General features: G+C 36.8%; 1 protein-coding gene across 1 annotated transcript in view; it reads left to right on the forward strand.

Moving 5' to 3' along the window:
- The window catches only part of LOC133215435 (tyrosine-protein kinase Fer), a gene marked incomplete at its 5' end in the record, with an annotated part of 102,527 nt that extends 92,246 nt beyond the window's left edge, over nucleotides 1-10,281 (forward strand). Inside the window, 3 exons of the mRNA XM_061359463.1 lie at nucleotides 1,990-2,144; nucleotides 5,832-5,954; nucleotides 8,908-10,281. Of these exons, the coding sequence (XP_061215447.1) occupies nucleotides 1,990-2,144; nucleotides 5,832-5,954; nucleotides 8,908-9,050 (421 nt within the window). The remainder of the gene's footprint in view (nucleotides 1-1,989; nucleotides 2,145-5,831; nucleotides 5,955-8,907) is intronic.
- Nucleotides 10,282-16,896: the final 6,615 nt, after the last annotated feature.

Consider the following 16,896-nt stretch of genomic DNA (forward strand, 5'->3'; position numbering starts at 1 on the left):
AGTGTAATCTTTGTAAGCATCACATTATGTACTATTTGCAGTGTATTTTCCCTAATAATCAGACTTGCGTATGAGGAATAAACCTAAGACAGTTCAGCATATAGCTTTATCTTAATCTGACTCACAACATGTTTAAATGCTAGGTCAGGTTCAGGTAGGAAGATATCCACGGTTTTAATTACTCTGTTGTGGTTTGGTTTTTTTTTTGAGATATGACCTCATTGCTTTTTTCCACTCCTAATGTACATCTGTCACAAAATCTAGGCTATACTAAGACAATAACCATGTATTGACTGAAGTATGATTGGAACTGAAGCCAAAAATTCTTGAAGTTTCTTGGTATTACTTTTTACAGTTTGAATAGAAGGCCTAATGATTTGGTTTTGTTTCTCCTCCTTTCACCAACAAACAATACCACATGGGAACTTCAAACTATGTAATACAGTGCATATTGAACTGGTTTATACATTAGTACATATCTTCAGCTGGAGCCTGTGGCTTCAGTCTTGTTTTTAAGTGTTCCGTCTTTTCTAACTACAAGAATAACTGCATTTAAATCCCTTCAGCATCAAGCTCAAGAACCATAAATGTTCTTAGTGGCAGAAAAGTCGTGTGAGTCACATACGTTAAAATTCTTAAATCAAGTTACAGTATTTACACTCAAACACAGGCTCTGTCTACATACCAAATAGTATAGTGCAGTATCGGTATGGGTCAGTTGATCAAAGTAGATATAGATATACCAGCTTTAACATCCTTAAATATGGCTCAAGACTTTAGACAAAATATAGTTCAGTCCTTTGTCATGAATGTCCCCACCATGCATAGTGTTTGAAGCTGTCATTGCTTCAGACCTTTCTTCTGCATAAGCTGCAGAAAAAAATCTGCCCACAGTGGGCAACATTGGTTGCTTCCAAGAGTAATGTAGTTTGTATGCACCAAAATCATTCTTCAAAGCCAGTGAACGTGCATTACTTGCCCAGGGAATTTACTTGGGAATATGCTATTAGTACTGATACAAAACATTAAACCTGATGTAGTTATTCTAGGATATTTGCATAATACAAGCCATTTGTTAGCATATTAGCAATTTAATCTGAAAACATTGTGAATTTAGTTTAACAATACTTTGCCCATGTTACAGATAATGTTACAGGTTTAATTGTGTTGCTTAACATTTGCTTTCATTCAAAAAATTCTGCGTATTTTATTAGATTAAGATGGAAATACATTATAAACAATGAAATGTAATATACATATAGTACATTAATAATATATTGTTAGCATGTATTATGTTTCCAAATATATGCTGTAGAGAAGCCACAGTAGGTCTTTTATTACATTTTACTATGGGCTGTCTCCTAATATAAAAAAATAACAAACATATTTGAGATGGAGGGAGGGAAAGAAACACTCTTGATTTTCTGAGCTTCTCATTCATTATTAGCCAAATTTCCTTTTCCTGTAATACTAAGTAGCTTTTTGGTTTTGATGGAAACTAATGCTGGGTAAGGTGTGTAGAGAGAAGATGGAGCCAGTTCTCTGATATCTCAATGTCTTTGGTAATTATGGGAACATGTTTCAAGGTACTTCTCCAAATCTACATAAAATCTGATTTGTTGATCTGCAGGTTTATTTTTGTGACCTCAGAGGGTACTTGTGGTGAGTTGACCTTGGATGGTTGCCACAGAACCACCCAGACACTCTCTCAGTCCCTCTCCTTAACAGGACAGAGGACAAAGTCAAGACAAAATAGCTTGTGAATGCCCCTAGTTCTCACCAACTTTGATGTTCATGACATTATTTCTTACACTTTTTTTTCCCTCCATCATTCCTCTTTTCCACAGCAGCAATGTAAGGTTTCTAATCCTTTCTGGAATGTTTTGTGAGAGGCACCACCACCTTGGCTGAGGTGGTCAGCCATTTTAAAGGTCTTCAAAGAGTTTCAAATGTGTAAATATATGGGCATTTATTTTTTGTTCTAATTAGAGACCTGGCTGCAAGGAACTGCTTGGTAGGTGAAAGCAACATTTTGAAAATAAGTGATTTTGGAATGTCCCGGCAAGAGGATGATGGTGTGTACTCATCGTCAGGCCTAAAGCAGATTCCTATCAAGTGGACTGCTCCAGAAGCCCTCAACTATGGTAAGAACAGACCTGGGTCTTCTTAAAAAAAAACAACAACAAAAAAAAAAAAAACCACAAACCAACCAAAAGTAGTATAAGAAGCGCCAGGACTACACCATGGGCAATATTTGAGTGTGTGTGTGTGTGTATGTATATACCTAGTAATATATATAATATATATATTATATATATGATATATATAAATAATGTATATACATTCCTAGTGCTCAGATCAAATCAATAATTTTTACTTTTTTATTTTAAAATATTTCAATCTTATGTAAGTATAAAATACTGGTCTGCCTTCAAAAAGAATCAGGCAACAATTTCAGAATTGCTATTATGCAGCAATCAAATAATACTTTAGGTTATGTTACCGACTCATTCTAGTAAGCTACCTAGTTAGTCATCTAAATCATGATTGTTACCAAAATGTATAGCAAGTTCTGTTTATTTATGGCAGTGATTGTTCCAGCACCTCATTGAAAATGGTAGGAAGTTTTAACATACTAGAACACTCCTTTTGGATGAAACATTGCATTAGAGAAAAGTACAGTCACCGACTTACACTTTTTTTTTTTTTAACTGCAGCTCTTTTAACTGAAGCTGCTGTATTTTGCTTTTTAGCTTATATGAAACTAAAAAACTTAAGTTCTAAATAAAGTGGGCTCTAAAGAAGCAGTGTATTAAATGAACAATGCCATGATTTCTATGTAATTTTCTCAACCAGTTTTTCAGTTAAGTACTTAGAAAAAAAAAGTGTTTCAAATTCTTCATTTGAAGTGTCCATAAATATTTCTGCTGTGTTAAAGCTTTTTTTCTAAAAAATTATGCACTGGAAATTGCAAGTTGTGACTTATGATTGAAAACAAAATGCTGCTTCTCTTTAGTGCTTTGCAGGAGTTAATGTCACAACACAATAAAGCAGATCTTCCATTTGGAAGGCTAATAATAAATTAACAACAGTAATTGTAGAATCATAGAATGGTTGGGGTTGGAAAGGACCTTAAGATCATTTAGTTCCAAACTCCCTGCTATGGCCAGGGACACCTCACACTAAACCATGTCACCCAAGGCTCCGTCCAACCTGGTCTTGAACACCACCAGGGATGGAGCTGTTACCACTTCCTTGGACAACCTGTTCCAGTGCCTCTCTACCCTCACAGTAAAGAACTAATTCCTCATATCTAACCTGAACTTGCCCTGTTTAAGTTTTAACTCGTTACCCCTTGTCATATCACTACAGTCCCTAATGAAGAGTCCCTCCCCAGCATCCTTGTAGGCCCCTTTCAGATACTGGAAGGCTGCTATGAGGTCTCCATGCAGCCTTCTGTTCTTCAGGTTGAACAGCCCCAACTTTCTCAGCCCATCTTCATACAGGAGGTGCTCCAGTCCCCTGGTCATCCTTGTGGTCCTCCTCTGGACTTGTTCCAACAGATCCATGTCCTTTTTATGTTGAGGACACCAGAACTGTACACAGTACTCCAAGTGAGGTCTCACGAGAGCAGAATACAGGGGCTACTGATCATAGCAGATCATGATCGTAGTATTGAGGTAATGATCACGTCTTATCAACTACTCTAAAAGATATTGGTGTTGCTAACATTCACACACTTTTTCTATTCTGGGTGTTTGTTCCAATGCAAAAAGTGTTTTGAATTTTTTGTTATTTCAGAAATGCATACAGTTTATTTGATACATCATGGAAATCCATCTTTCATAGCCATATGCAGTCCAGTGTACTACATTAAACAGGAAACAGGCTTTTGTGACAATGCCTTCACTTTGTACTTTTGAGTCTTTTATTTTCGTAGTACAGGAAAAAATAGTTGATTAACATCTACTTATTTTGTGTTTCCTAAAATGCATAAATACTCAAGCACCTTTAAGTGATTTTCCATGGTATTTGGAAAGTAAGCTCTCTCAAACATTTGATAGTGTGTTCAGCAGTCTAATACCCAACTTTCAAATGTCACGGAATGTTAATAGCAGTCACAGAAAGATTTTAAATGAGAAAAAAAACAAACCTAAAACAACCCCACAGGCTGTGACATCTAGAATTGCCAAATTAGGGCAAATGGAGTAGTTACAGAGTTGTGTCTGAAGTCATAATCGAAATTCTGATGTTACTAGAGCATCTGTGAGATTGAACCTTTGGTTCAGTAAGTGCTGTTCCATGATGTTATTTTTGCTTGGAGCTATGTGATTTCTATCACTTCCAGCAAGTGAAAAAACTGCTTGAAAAGCTCCTAATAAAATCACATATTTAGGCCATGTATTTTTGCTTTCTATTCTCTCAGAAATAAGATATACATTTAATATGTACATTTTTCCAGTACAACATTTTGAGTTGTTTGCCATGTTAATAAATTATTGCGTGGAAGGGTTTGGTTGTTGTTTTGTTGTTTGTTTGGTTTTTTATTGTGAATGAACTGGCCTGTTTTTTCTGCCTAATAATGTCATACTGAAAGAGATAATTGACTCTACAGAACTTGCACTCTCTTTAAAAAACCCTAATCACCTATCTTTTATCTACTAAATTATTTCAATAAAAAGTGTTAAATTACTGGATGCCAAACTCTGAAGAGAGTTCATACGTAGACAAAAAAACTAATCTTACTACAAAGAGCATAGTGAATGTCTATAATTACCACCTATAAGGCACACAAGCTAATGTAGTGCAGCTGGAAGTGATATTTAGTTTAACAGTAAACGGAACTTTCTGATGTCGTATCGCCAACTTTCACTGTGATTTACATGTATTTTCCTTTCTTCAAGTCAGAAGTGGCTTAGTTTGGTTTATTTAATGGTAAGAGATGAAGAAACAATACATTCACATTCATAAATATTTAAAGAATAAAGATATATATACAAAGTAATAGTATGGAACAAAGAAAAACAGTCATGAAAAATATTGAAAATATTGTTGGATATGGATTTTTAAGATAATTTCACATACCCTGCTGCAAAGGGCTAGAAGTCTTAGCTTTCTGATGTGAATCCATCCTTCTTAATATGACTCCATCAGCTCCTCCAAGATCTCTTTTTCTCCGTAATACCAAGCTTTCATTCCACAGAGAGGTTTGGAATCCAGTTATCTGTCAATTACCTAATTTGCTGTATCTGAAGCATAGTTGAACATAATGGAACCAGCAGGCCAGATTATTGTTTTTTTTTTCTCTGATTAGGTACATCAGTTCTTCAGGGTAAAAATTAAGCAAGTTGAGGCAACTGTAATTTTCAGAGAACAGCTTGAAAACCAGGCCCTCTTTGCAGTTACAAACTGCTGATTGTAGCTCCTCAGAATACTCATTGCAATGCGTCATTAGGGAACTGGGAAACGTAATTTTTTTTAAAGTATCTTTTGAATTGAAAGGGAGGGAGGAGGAACTGACATTTTTCAAAAGGGAAAATAATATTTTTGTACACAAAAAAGGAAAAAAAATCTTCCTAGAAAAATAACTAAGGTCCGTCAAAAGTTAGCTTATGTTATGCATAGATATTGACTTTAAGATAATATGTTTCTAATTTTAAATACAGGATACTGGTATTGCAGAATGTATTACTAGTAGCTTCAGCTTTGTTCTGCTTAAAGCTTGCCAATGTAACCTGTAACTTCACCTTTACAGAAAATTTGGAGCCATAATTATCTGAAACATTTGTGTCTCTGTACATTAAGCTAAGGGTTTTCTCTCCTTTTCTTAGGGAGATACACGTCTGAGAGTGATGTATGGAGCTTTGGAATCCTTCTGTGGGAGACCTTCAGTTTAGGAGTGTGTCCGTACCCTGGAATGACCAACCAGCAAGCACGAGAGCAAGTCGAGAAAGGTAGTTATTTGTAGCAAGTGAAAGAATGCTCCACAGATCCATAAGGATATAGTGCATACAGTATAAAGAGCAAAGAAGTAACATATGAGTTATCCAGCAAATTGGGCAAATATATGATATTTTAAATTGCTTTCTGGAAGGATTAGTGTGATATATGTGCTTCTTGAAAAAAGGAATATACTGACCAGTGACTTAAAGGACAAAAGACCTACAGGATGTTGACTTTTATTGTGTCAGAACTAGAAAGTGAGACAGAGAGGAGGGTTTTACTGCTGTGCAAAGGAGAGGCTTGACCATAATATGTTATTTAAGATTATGCTAATGCAGGTATAAATATTCTAAACTACCGGAAGAAAGAATCTGTATCATTCCATCTTCTCTATTAAAGCGTTTCAGACAAAGATTTAGCAATTATGGTAGAAAATGGTGAGCTAGTTGAGCGTTGAAAGCAATGTTTCTTTTATACAAAATAATCAAAAGGCTTTTATTTAAAATAGCAAATAATTTTGAGCAGAATTTTCAGGTTTTGATTTATTTTTATCATCTTTAGTGGTTTTTCAGTACTTTTGAACTTTATGAAGTACACAGTATTTCATGAATAGGTTCTAAGCCAGGAAAAATGTTAAATGATTAAATAAAACCCCAAGCATCTAGATTGCTGATTTATACAGATTAACCCTGATTGTTATAAACACTGTAGATGACCATCGAGGTTTCTCCTTCAAAGACCAAATCAAAAATCTAGTATTTGCCAGAGGAGATGAATGTTTGCAAAGACAAGTCTTACTACCTAAGTATTGAGATTCTGTTTTAATCCACTGTGCATAACAGTCTCTTAGAACTGATAAAATTCATAAAGATTTGGAAGTATGCTTATGTTTTTTCAGCTATTTATACTGCGGGGAAAATAGTTCTGTTGGCTTATCAGCAATTCTTTTTACCTTTTTTTTGTTTGCTTTTTTAATGCAATTTTCATTTCTCCCATCATCCTGTTATCTTGGTTTTCAGTATATAATAGCTCTTCTTTTAGGACTGTCAGCTAAGATACTCCAGATTCTGTTCCTGATCTTACCTATCTCAGTTACTCAATCAGTAAGAGCCTTAAGTGAATTTAATCACTTGAATGCTCAATTTAAAGCAGGATAATTTCAGTTCTAAATATATAGAATCAGTTCACTTTAAGGACAAAAAACTGGTTGCTGCTGTCACTGTTTTGAAGAACTAGTTTGCAGGGGAAACTTTGGGTGAAAGAAAAGATTTTTAAGTAGTTTGATATTATACTGGCTGTGTCAATAGCCCAGCCATTCTCCTTTGAAGTTAGATGCATTAATCCAGACACTGAGCATATGCATGCAATATAATAAAGTAAGAATGTTTTGTTTTACCTGTTGCATGAGGCTAGTATCATTTATACTCTGCATTAGATGGAGAGAGTCATGGATCTGCGTTTAGCTGTAGAGTCCTGTGTGCCAGCTAACTTTACTGTCCACTGCCTGTCATTTGCTCAGAGAGCCAGCTCCATGTGGTAAGCAGTTCATAGAATGACAGATTAACAGAATGGCTGAGGTCTGCAGGGACCTTTGGTTGTAATCTGATCCAGCTGTCTGCTCAATCAGGGCCACGTAAAGCCAGTTTCCCAGGACTATTCCCAGATGGCTTTTGGATATCTCCATGGATAGAGATGCTGTAACTTCTCTGAGCAACCTGTACCAGTGCTCAGTCACCATCACAGAGAAGTGTTTCATGATGTTCAGGAGGAACTTGTGTTTCAGTTTGTACCCAGTGTCTTTCTTCCTGTAACTGGGCAACACTGTTAAGACCCTGGCTCTGTACTTTTTCCACCTTCCCAGCAGATATTTATATACATTGGTGAGTTCCTTCTGACCCTTCTTCAGGCTGAACAATCCCAGCTCTCTCAGCCTTACCTCATATGAGAGCTGCTCCAGTCCCTTCACCATCTTGGTAACACTTTGTGGGACTCTCTCTGGTAGGTCCATGTCTCTCTGGTACTCAACACTGGATCCAGTACTCCAGATGTGACCTCACCACTGCCAAGCATGGGGGAAGGATCATCTCCCTCGACCAGATGGCAGCACTTCTCTTAATGCAGCTCATAACACCTATGACGTTCACCTTCTTTCCCACAAGGACACATTGCTGGTGCATGTTCAACCCTTGGTGTCCACCAGGACCTCCAGCATGTCCTAGTGCCTGGGGCTGTTCCTACCCCTGAGCTGCAGGACTTTATTCTTCCCCTTGCTGAACTGCGTGAGGTTCCTGTGGGCCACTTTGTTCTCCAGCCTGTCCAAGTACCTCTGGATGGCAGCACGACCCTCTAACGTACCAGCCCCTCCTCCCATTTTGGTGCCCTCTGCCCATCATCCAGATCATTAACAAAGATGTTCAACAGGACTGGACACAGTACCAGTGAACCTTGGGATACACTGCTAGTTACTGACCTCCAACTAGACTTTGTGCCACTGATCACCTCCCCTTGGGACTTGCCATTGAATGAGTTACCTACTTTGTCCCTGGTCTCTGGAGCCTGAGATTCCCGGAGGACAGTCCTGCTAGGGAAGACTGAGGCAAAGACAGCATACAGTACCTAAGAAATTTACTCCCATCTTAATGTTTATTATTTATTTCCTCAGTGAGGAACACAAAGAAAACCTAGAGGGTTAGCTAATTCCTAAGATACAGGAAACAAATCTGTGCAGGTTGCTGCCTTTAGGGATGAGAAGCGTACTGACAATCTGCCATGCCCAAATTAAATGTCACTGGTACCTGAGCTTTGATTAGTTTATTACTTACTTATCTCTAAGGCTTTCCTCATGTTTCCCTGAAGATCTTTTTTAATGCAATGATCTTGAACTTTACGTTTTTCTTTTTATATTTGTCAGTATGCATCAGTTGTCAATGCTAAACATTTTACCCCCATTTTTTTGTGTACCAGGTTACCGAATGTCAGCACCACAAAAATGTCCAGAAGAAATACATAAAATAATGCAGAAGTGCTGGGACTACAAGCCAGAAAACCGGCCAAAATTCAGTGAGATTCAGAAAGAGCTGTCTTCAATCAAAAAGAAAGTGACATAGTGATGAGCAAGTGCCAAACTCAATGTGTGGGACTTTATTTGTCCAGTGAAGTAATTTTTTTCCCCTCAAACACTATGCATTTATACAACATTATTTGCAATATTTTTCTATGATTACTTTGAAATTAACTGATTTTCTATATATATGAGTACCATCTTGAATGATGTCTACATCTGCATTAAAGGCATATACTGCAAAATATATATCCAGTCACAGTAATCATGTCACTGAGGATACACATAATTAGAAAAGCACATAGTATAGATTTAAGGGACTGTGGCTTCTATCTGTTTTACAGCAAGTAACTGTTAGTGACATTTTTCAGAGGTTTTCTACTCTAAGCTGTGTTCTCACTCTGCTATCGCTGTCCTGTATGTCAATACCAGCAGCACTCTAATGTGGTGACTGTCATATATGTTGGCCTTAAAACTGAAGACAGTTTTGACAAGTATTTTAATTACAAACTTTGAGATATTTTAATTTCTTTCCGCAACTGATATTTTAAAGTGATACTTTGTTTTAAGGGTGAAGGTCAGTTAGATTCTGGATGCAAATAATGCTTACTGAACAGTGAAATCCAGAAATTTCTTCTGTAGAAAACTGAGTTACATGTGCATTTCTTACTCTACTGTAGTAACTACTTCTGACTTTTGATGTGATTTACTTAAGCGGTGCCTTTTGTTCGAACAAAGACATCAGAACTCAGTAATATATCCTTTCCAATGACCTACATTTGTTTAGGAAGCAAAAAAGCCAGTATCAAGTCTTGACTATACATGTTAAGAAATCCTGCAAATTATCTGCTTTCCAAAGAATATGTAAAAGCAGTAGGCCAGCAGAAAGAGATTTACTAATGATAGCAGCAAATAACAAATACTGATCTTAGAGTAGTTAAAGAATGTAAATTGCTAGATTTGTGTATCATATTAATTTTTTTCCTTTAATTGGTAATAATTCTCAGAATGCAGCTGAAGCCTACAAAAGGTTATGATAAGCAAAAGTTCATTCCATGCGTAGTGTCCAAAGGAAAATGCTACTTCTGTATGGCATAAGAAAATTGTTCAAGCAAACCAAATAAAGAAGTATGCCTCTGGCAGGCTTAGCAAGGCACAGTAGAAATGCTGACCTTCTAATATCTTTAAAACATTGCAGTGGGTTTCAAAAGATTGGGGATAGGCAAGTTTCAAATTCCTCCAGGAATAAAAACCTTGTATATATATATATATATATATATATATATGTATATATATATAAACAAAACAAAACAAAAAACACACAACAGGGAAAAAAAAACAAACCTGCCAGAAGAAATAAAATCTTACTAGACAGGAGAGGAAAGGCACAGCTTGTTGCTCTGTGTCCTCTTTGGGGCTTTAATTCTTTTCTAGGGCCCAAATAGGAAGAGGAGCAAGTTGCAGTATCCTGGTCTAAGTTCCAGAGTTAAGGTGCTTAAAATCTTTGCGAGAATTAACTAATTTTTTGTTTGGATCAAGGAATGCCAGTTGCTGCTAATGCAAGTAAGAAACAGGGAATGTAAGTAACACAGCATCTGGAATGTTAATTAGCCGTATATGTTATTGTTACATGGGGATTGAGATGTAGTGAAGTCAGTAGCTACATTACATTTTTATTTCTGTTAAGGTGACTTTTCTATTGTTCACAATATTTTTGCTCTCTAAAGTGTATTTATAGTAGTACTGAGTGGTAATGTTTAAGGGCTATGTGTGACCAAAATATGTGTAGTATAGAAGAGTTTGTTTGTAACATTGGAGTTAGTGTCCAAATAAAACAATGAATGATCATGCTGGAGCACATCACCTGCAGCTGAGGTAAAAGTCTCAGCATCCAAATATCAACAATGCTGAGTGCTTCTTGCATTTCTTAAGTGTGTTTGGTGGTTTGGGTTTTTTTGAGCTAAGGAAGCATATACATACTCATAAAGGTATAATGCTTGCAAAACTTGGTGGCATAAATTTAATCTTCCTTATAAGCATACTGGATATATTTACTTAGTTCTGTACTTCCAAGTAGCCCAAAGATATTTTTCAAGAGCAATGGGAAACATTTTTCTTAGTTTATACGCTTTTAAGTAGTACAGAGTTTGTGCCTTAATTTGCTAGTATGCTAATGCAAATGCAAATGTACTAAGATTTAAGGAAAGTTCCACAATCATTTGGAAAAATCCAAGATTAACTCAACTGCAGGTCCTTATGTATACATCACTAATGGAGGAATTAGTGTCTCCTCTCTTAGCATTCACAGCTTCTCTAGAGTGTTAATATTCTTCTATGAAAGAGATGAACTGATTCTTTGCTATGTGGCCTCTTGACAGCAAAGAAACACTGTTTTATTTTTATAAAATAATATACCATTTTATTTGTCTTAAATTAATCGGTCACTATCCTAACTATCACATAAAGATAAAAATTGTGCTCATATTTTATTTGGAGATAGTTAACATTTATAGTTCATATCACATTTCTGTTTAAATTTAAAGGCTTTTTAAAACATGGGTTTTCTACAGCAGCAAGAAAATTTATTATTTTTTTTTTAAGTAGACATCAGTTCAGTTCAAAAATAATAACTCTTTGGGAGACCACCAGAATGAGTTTATGGGTATAGAATAAATATAAACACAGGTACATGTCTCTTCAGTTATTTAAACTTTTTCTTGCCATTAATTTGGTGGTTTGTGGCAGAACTTGTTCATCATGTCTCACTTGTAATTACTGCAATTATATAATTTAGGAGGTGGAATCCATACCTATAGATACTGGGTTTAAGTTTTTGTAAACTTCTCACAGAGGAGTTCATAAACAAACCTGTCATACAATGAAATTTAGAAAGAAATCAATAACCAGCACTGCCGTATCTGTTTTCTGCGGACGTTTGGTAACTTAGTCTTGCATTATTCATAGGATAGCCAGATACTGGCCATTTGGTCATGTACTGTGTTTATCCTAGAGAATTTACTAAAAGGTTAAGACTCTGTGCAAGTGTAGTGTTTTAGGTAGGTTCTTTACACCAGCACTGTTCCAGCTAGGGTGACCCTAATGGAATCCTGACTTTTTTACACTGTTAAATGGGAGAAACTGAATACTGTTTAGAGTCAAGTAGAAATGACTCACCTATTAAGTAGCATGGAATTCAACAGGTTATCTGTTGTTTCCTCTCTTTTCATGGAATTGCATTTATTATATTAAGAAAGATTGTTTTGAGAGCAAAAAAATGTATTCTTAGTTTCTTTTCAATAGAAATTAAGCACACATGTTAGCTTCAGAGTTCAGTCATTAGTAAAATCATGAGGATTCCTAAGCATACTAATTTTATGGAAAGTAAGATAGTAAGATATGTCTTGTCTGAAAACAAACCTTTGCTTCAGCAAAGTGTGATCTTGTAGAGTCAGCATCCCATCAACACATTCTCTTTGAAACGTACATTTTCATTAGTTTTTAAGGAAACCAATGAACTACTTTTCTTTTAGCAGCTAGTTATATTGCATTTCTTCTTAATAAAAATCTGCCTTTCTGCAGAGTTTCCTGGTGTTTTCGTTGGAAGTTTATTGAAACATCCATCACCAGCAGGCTGTCAGTAAGAACTGCAGTGTGTAAAGTAAGCCTGATCTTTCTGATGAGAAACAAAAGACTATTTAGGAAAATAGGTTTTTCAGACTAAAGAACTTTTGCATCCATTTCTTTGACCATCAGTTGTTCTTACTCAAGTCATAGAATCATAGAATACTTAGGGTTGGAAAGGACCTCAAGATCATCAAGCTCCAACGCCCCTGCCATGGGCAGGGACACCTCGCTTTAAACCATATTACCGAAGGCCTCATCCAACCTGGCCTTAAACACTGCCAGGGATGAAGCATTCACAACCTCCCTGGGCAACCCATTCCAGTGCCTCACTACCATAACAGGAAAGAATTTCCACCTTATATCCAATCTAAACTTCCCCTGTTTAAGTTTTAACCCATTACCCCTTGTCCTATCACTACAGTCCCTAATGAAGAGTCCATCCTCAGCATCCCTATAGGCCCCCTTCAGATACTGGAAGGCTGCTATGAGGTCTCCATGCAGCCTTCTCTTCTCCAGGCTGAACAGCCCCAACTTTCTCAGCTAATCTTCATATGGGAGGTGCTCCAGTCCCCTGATCATTCTCGTGGCCCTCCTCTGTACTTGTTCCAACAGATCCATGTCCTTTTTATGTTGAGGACACCAGAACTGCACACAATACTCCAGGTGAGGTCTCACGAGAGCAGAATAAAGGGGCAGGATCACCTCCTTCGACCTGCTGGTCACACTCCTTTTGATGCAGCCCAGGATACGGTTGGCTTTCTGGGCTGTGAGCGCACACTGAAGCCAGCTCATGATAAGTTTCTCATCAACCAAAACCCCAAGTCCTTCTCCACAGGGCTGCTCTGAATCTCTTCTCTGCCCAGCCTGTAGTTGTGCCTGGGATTGCTCCAACCCAGGTGTAGGACCTTGCACTTGGCATGGTTAAACTTCATGAGGTTGGCATCAGCCCACCTCACAAGCGTGTCAAGGTCCCTCTGGATGGCATTCCTTCCCTCCAGCGTATCAACCGAACCACACAGCTTGGTGTCATCGGCAAACTTGCTGATGGCACACTCAATCCCACTGTCCATGTCAGCGATGAAGATGTTAAACAAGACCGGTCCCAACACTGATCCCTGAGGGACACCACTCGTAACTGGTCTCCAGACCTACAAGCACATCACTGAAATCTACTGCACATCACTAGAACTATGAAGCTATCTATTTGCTTTCTCTTATAACTATTATATTACCTTTTTTTTGCATCTGTTGCAAAGATATGAAAGAAAAAAAACACTTTCCTGAGTGCACTTGGATTTGCAACAATTCTGTGACTGAGCATGAGTTTGATATTAAAAGAAGAGTTCATGGATTATTTTTTTTTCCTGAAGGACAGAGGACTTGTGGTATTTTGGAAGCATTCTTGCTAGGCAAGTCAGGGTGTGTGGAGGGAAGAATATAGAGGGAAGGACACCCTTACTACCAAACAAGGTATATCTTTTTCCTTCTTAGACTCATTCATTTAATCCTTCACTGTCAGGATACAGGACTTTAGTTACTAATTAGAAAGTACAGGGCAGGTACAGTATTCCAGAAGTTCCAAACAACCATGAGTTTTTAAGAGTGATCTGGTAAGTTTGGAACATCAGCTCTATTAAAAATGCTTTCTTCTAGTTTCCTTCTGCAGATTTACTGTAAAAGAAGCAGTCCGTAAACAACCATCAATAACAAGAAAATCGCATCGCCTCAGAAACCTATCAAGCTTCTTCAAGAGTAACTTAAGAAATATTTTTTGTAATCTTGTACTGGAATCCCCACAGGATAGCTTTCCTGAAAAAAAAAAAAAAAACAAACAAAAAGACAAAAACAAGCACTTAAAAAGCTGTGAGAGCTCCAAATTGAAACAGAAGAGTACTGTCACTTGTCACATTCTGAACAGTCTTTCAAGTACTGCCACATCTTCTTTCCTGAAACTTACAATGCACCTGTGATTTCCACTGTAACATAATTTTCAGCCTTGCATATTAGTGTGTTATAAACGCCCAACTTAACTTTACTTTTAGACCACAAAAGGGAAGATTCTGTCATTGAAAACTATAGCAAGATCTGCCTGGCAGCAGCATTTTCCTTAACTTCCACATTCAGCTATCAGAATCGTGTTCATTATAATAAGCACCACACAGAACAGGAGCTGGAAGCTAGACATTGTGTTTAAATCAGCAGGTAGTCCTCAAAGTTTCACAGGTTTGACTCCAGAAGCCAACTTGGACTTTGTTCTCTGTCAAATAAGCAAAATAAATTTCTGTATTTCAGCCTTACCAATGAAACAGGAAGGTTCAGAGATATATTTACTTATTGCTTCAAGGGAATGCTGCCTCCACCAGTAACTACAAGTTACCCTTATGTTCCTGTTCCTCTTTAACATAAAATTCTAACTGGACTGTATGTCCAGGTGCAGAGCTTGGGTTTTAACTCTGATTTTCAGGAAGTTGTACATTATTAGCTGGTTTAGAACACAATTTTCTCAGCTATCATCTAGGTAGGACTTAAATAAGAATTTTCAGATGGTTTCATTTGGGGGTTTTTTCTTGTGTGATAAAGAACTAACTATATTGCTAGCTACATGCATTATTTTGCAGGTGTTTCAGATTATATCTGTGAGAGAGTAGTTCATTTATAAACCTTTGATTATGTATGCCTTCTCTAAATCCAAACCCATTAGCCATACTTACAAAAAATGGATATATAAAGCCCTCAGTTATAATTGACAGAGGTCATAAAGTGAAAACTTAGAGGAGACGAGCTACATTTACGTCTTCTATCCTCCCAGAATTGAATGCTTTGTAAATAAAACTGGCAGTAACTGGCTTTGTGTTTCTAGATAAATATGGTCTGTGAACCAGTATGATAACATAGGACTCATATTGCTGCAGGCAAAGAAGGTTTGCAAAAAAGTGCTTCTAACTTGCTACTATTTGGAACTGTCATCTAGTTTTAGAACTACAAACATTTATAGATAAGTACATAACTTAAGTTTTGTGAGTATGGTAAGAGAGACAGTGCATGCTTCTCCATTGAAACTCAATTTAAGGCAATTACACTTTTTAAAAGAAAAATTGGATAGATCAGTGATTCCTTCCAGATTACATATTGAAACCATACACCAGAGGTTTCCACCACTAAAGAAAGATTCACACTATTGTCTTTTATATAACCAGTTCAGTCTTTCTCAGCATATAAAGAATTCCATAATTGTTAAATTCAGTAGTAATCAAGATCTTTGGATGAATGATATGTAAGCTACTTTGATCTTTTGCTTCAGTTCTTAAAGAATATTTCTGCTCTTCAAAAGGGCTGCAGTAAACTTAGAGTTTTATCTGAGCTCTCCTGTAGTGATCTCCTTGTTGCATCTCTCAAAAGATTTCCTCTTTCTGATGTGTCTGTGTACCACAGATGATGCCCTTTCATTTACTTCAAAGAAGTTACTCTTGTGACAGAAAAGTTCAAATATATCCCTGCTTTTTTTTTTTTTGACACAAGAATATTGCAGTGATGTTATATTCTGATACCTGTTGCAGTGTATTTGTATGAAAACAGAAGTAACTGTGAATCAAGTTGATGCACATTGTTCAAATCATGTTTTTAATCATGTTAAAAACTCTTATTGTGAGTTGTCTACACTGCAAAAGAAATCAGAAAAACAAAATTTCCAACTGCCTAGTTTACAATACAATACAGAGCATCCTGCTACTGCTAGGGAATAAATACAACCCTAAATATGCTCCTTTGGAAAGGAATGATTTTGTTGTCCAAAGAGTTCCAAACGCCATCTTTAAAATTAACAGAAGTAAAATTCCGACTAAGCCTTTTCTAAACTTCCTTCTTCCTAACAGAGCTTTCCAAATAGTGTTAATTTTCATTATTGTCATCAGTTTTGCTTTTAGAAATCTGTCTTCTGTATACCATAGAATATTTACTCATACTGGTAGTTATACCCCAACCACTGCCATGAAGTGCAACTTCAGAAGATAAGCATTGCTAAGTCAGTTAAAGTCTACAGGGAGCTGATCTTTCACTGGGTGTCTGAGTTGATGTGGCTTAATGCATTTTAAATATCACTGAAGTAATGGGTACAATTAAAACCTGTTTCACAGTTTGAACAGCAGTATTCCTTGCTCAAGATATTTCTGCAATGGTAATTTTTCTGTTTGACTTGAATTTCACAGGAATGTACCTTCCTTCCTCTCTAGTTTGTCAGAGAACTGCTGTGTTGAGATAGCCAGATCAGG

Source organism: Neopsephotus bourkii, unplaced genomic scaffold (genome assembly GCF_033783945.1).
Source record: "Neopsephotus bourkii isolate Nb327-2 ecotype Australia unplaced genomic scaffold, CSIRO-AGI_Nbou_v1 NB_984, whole genome shotgun sequence".
Classification (NCBI taxonomy): Eukaryota; Metazoa; Chordata; class Aves; order Psittaciformes; family Psittacidae; genus Neopsephotus; species Neopsephotus bourkii.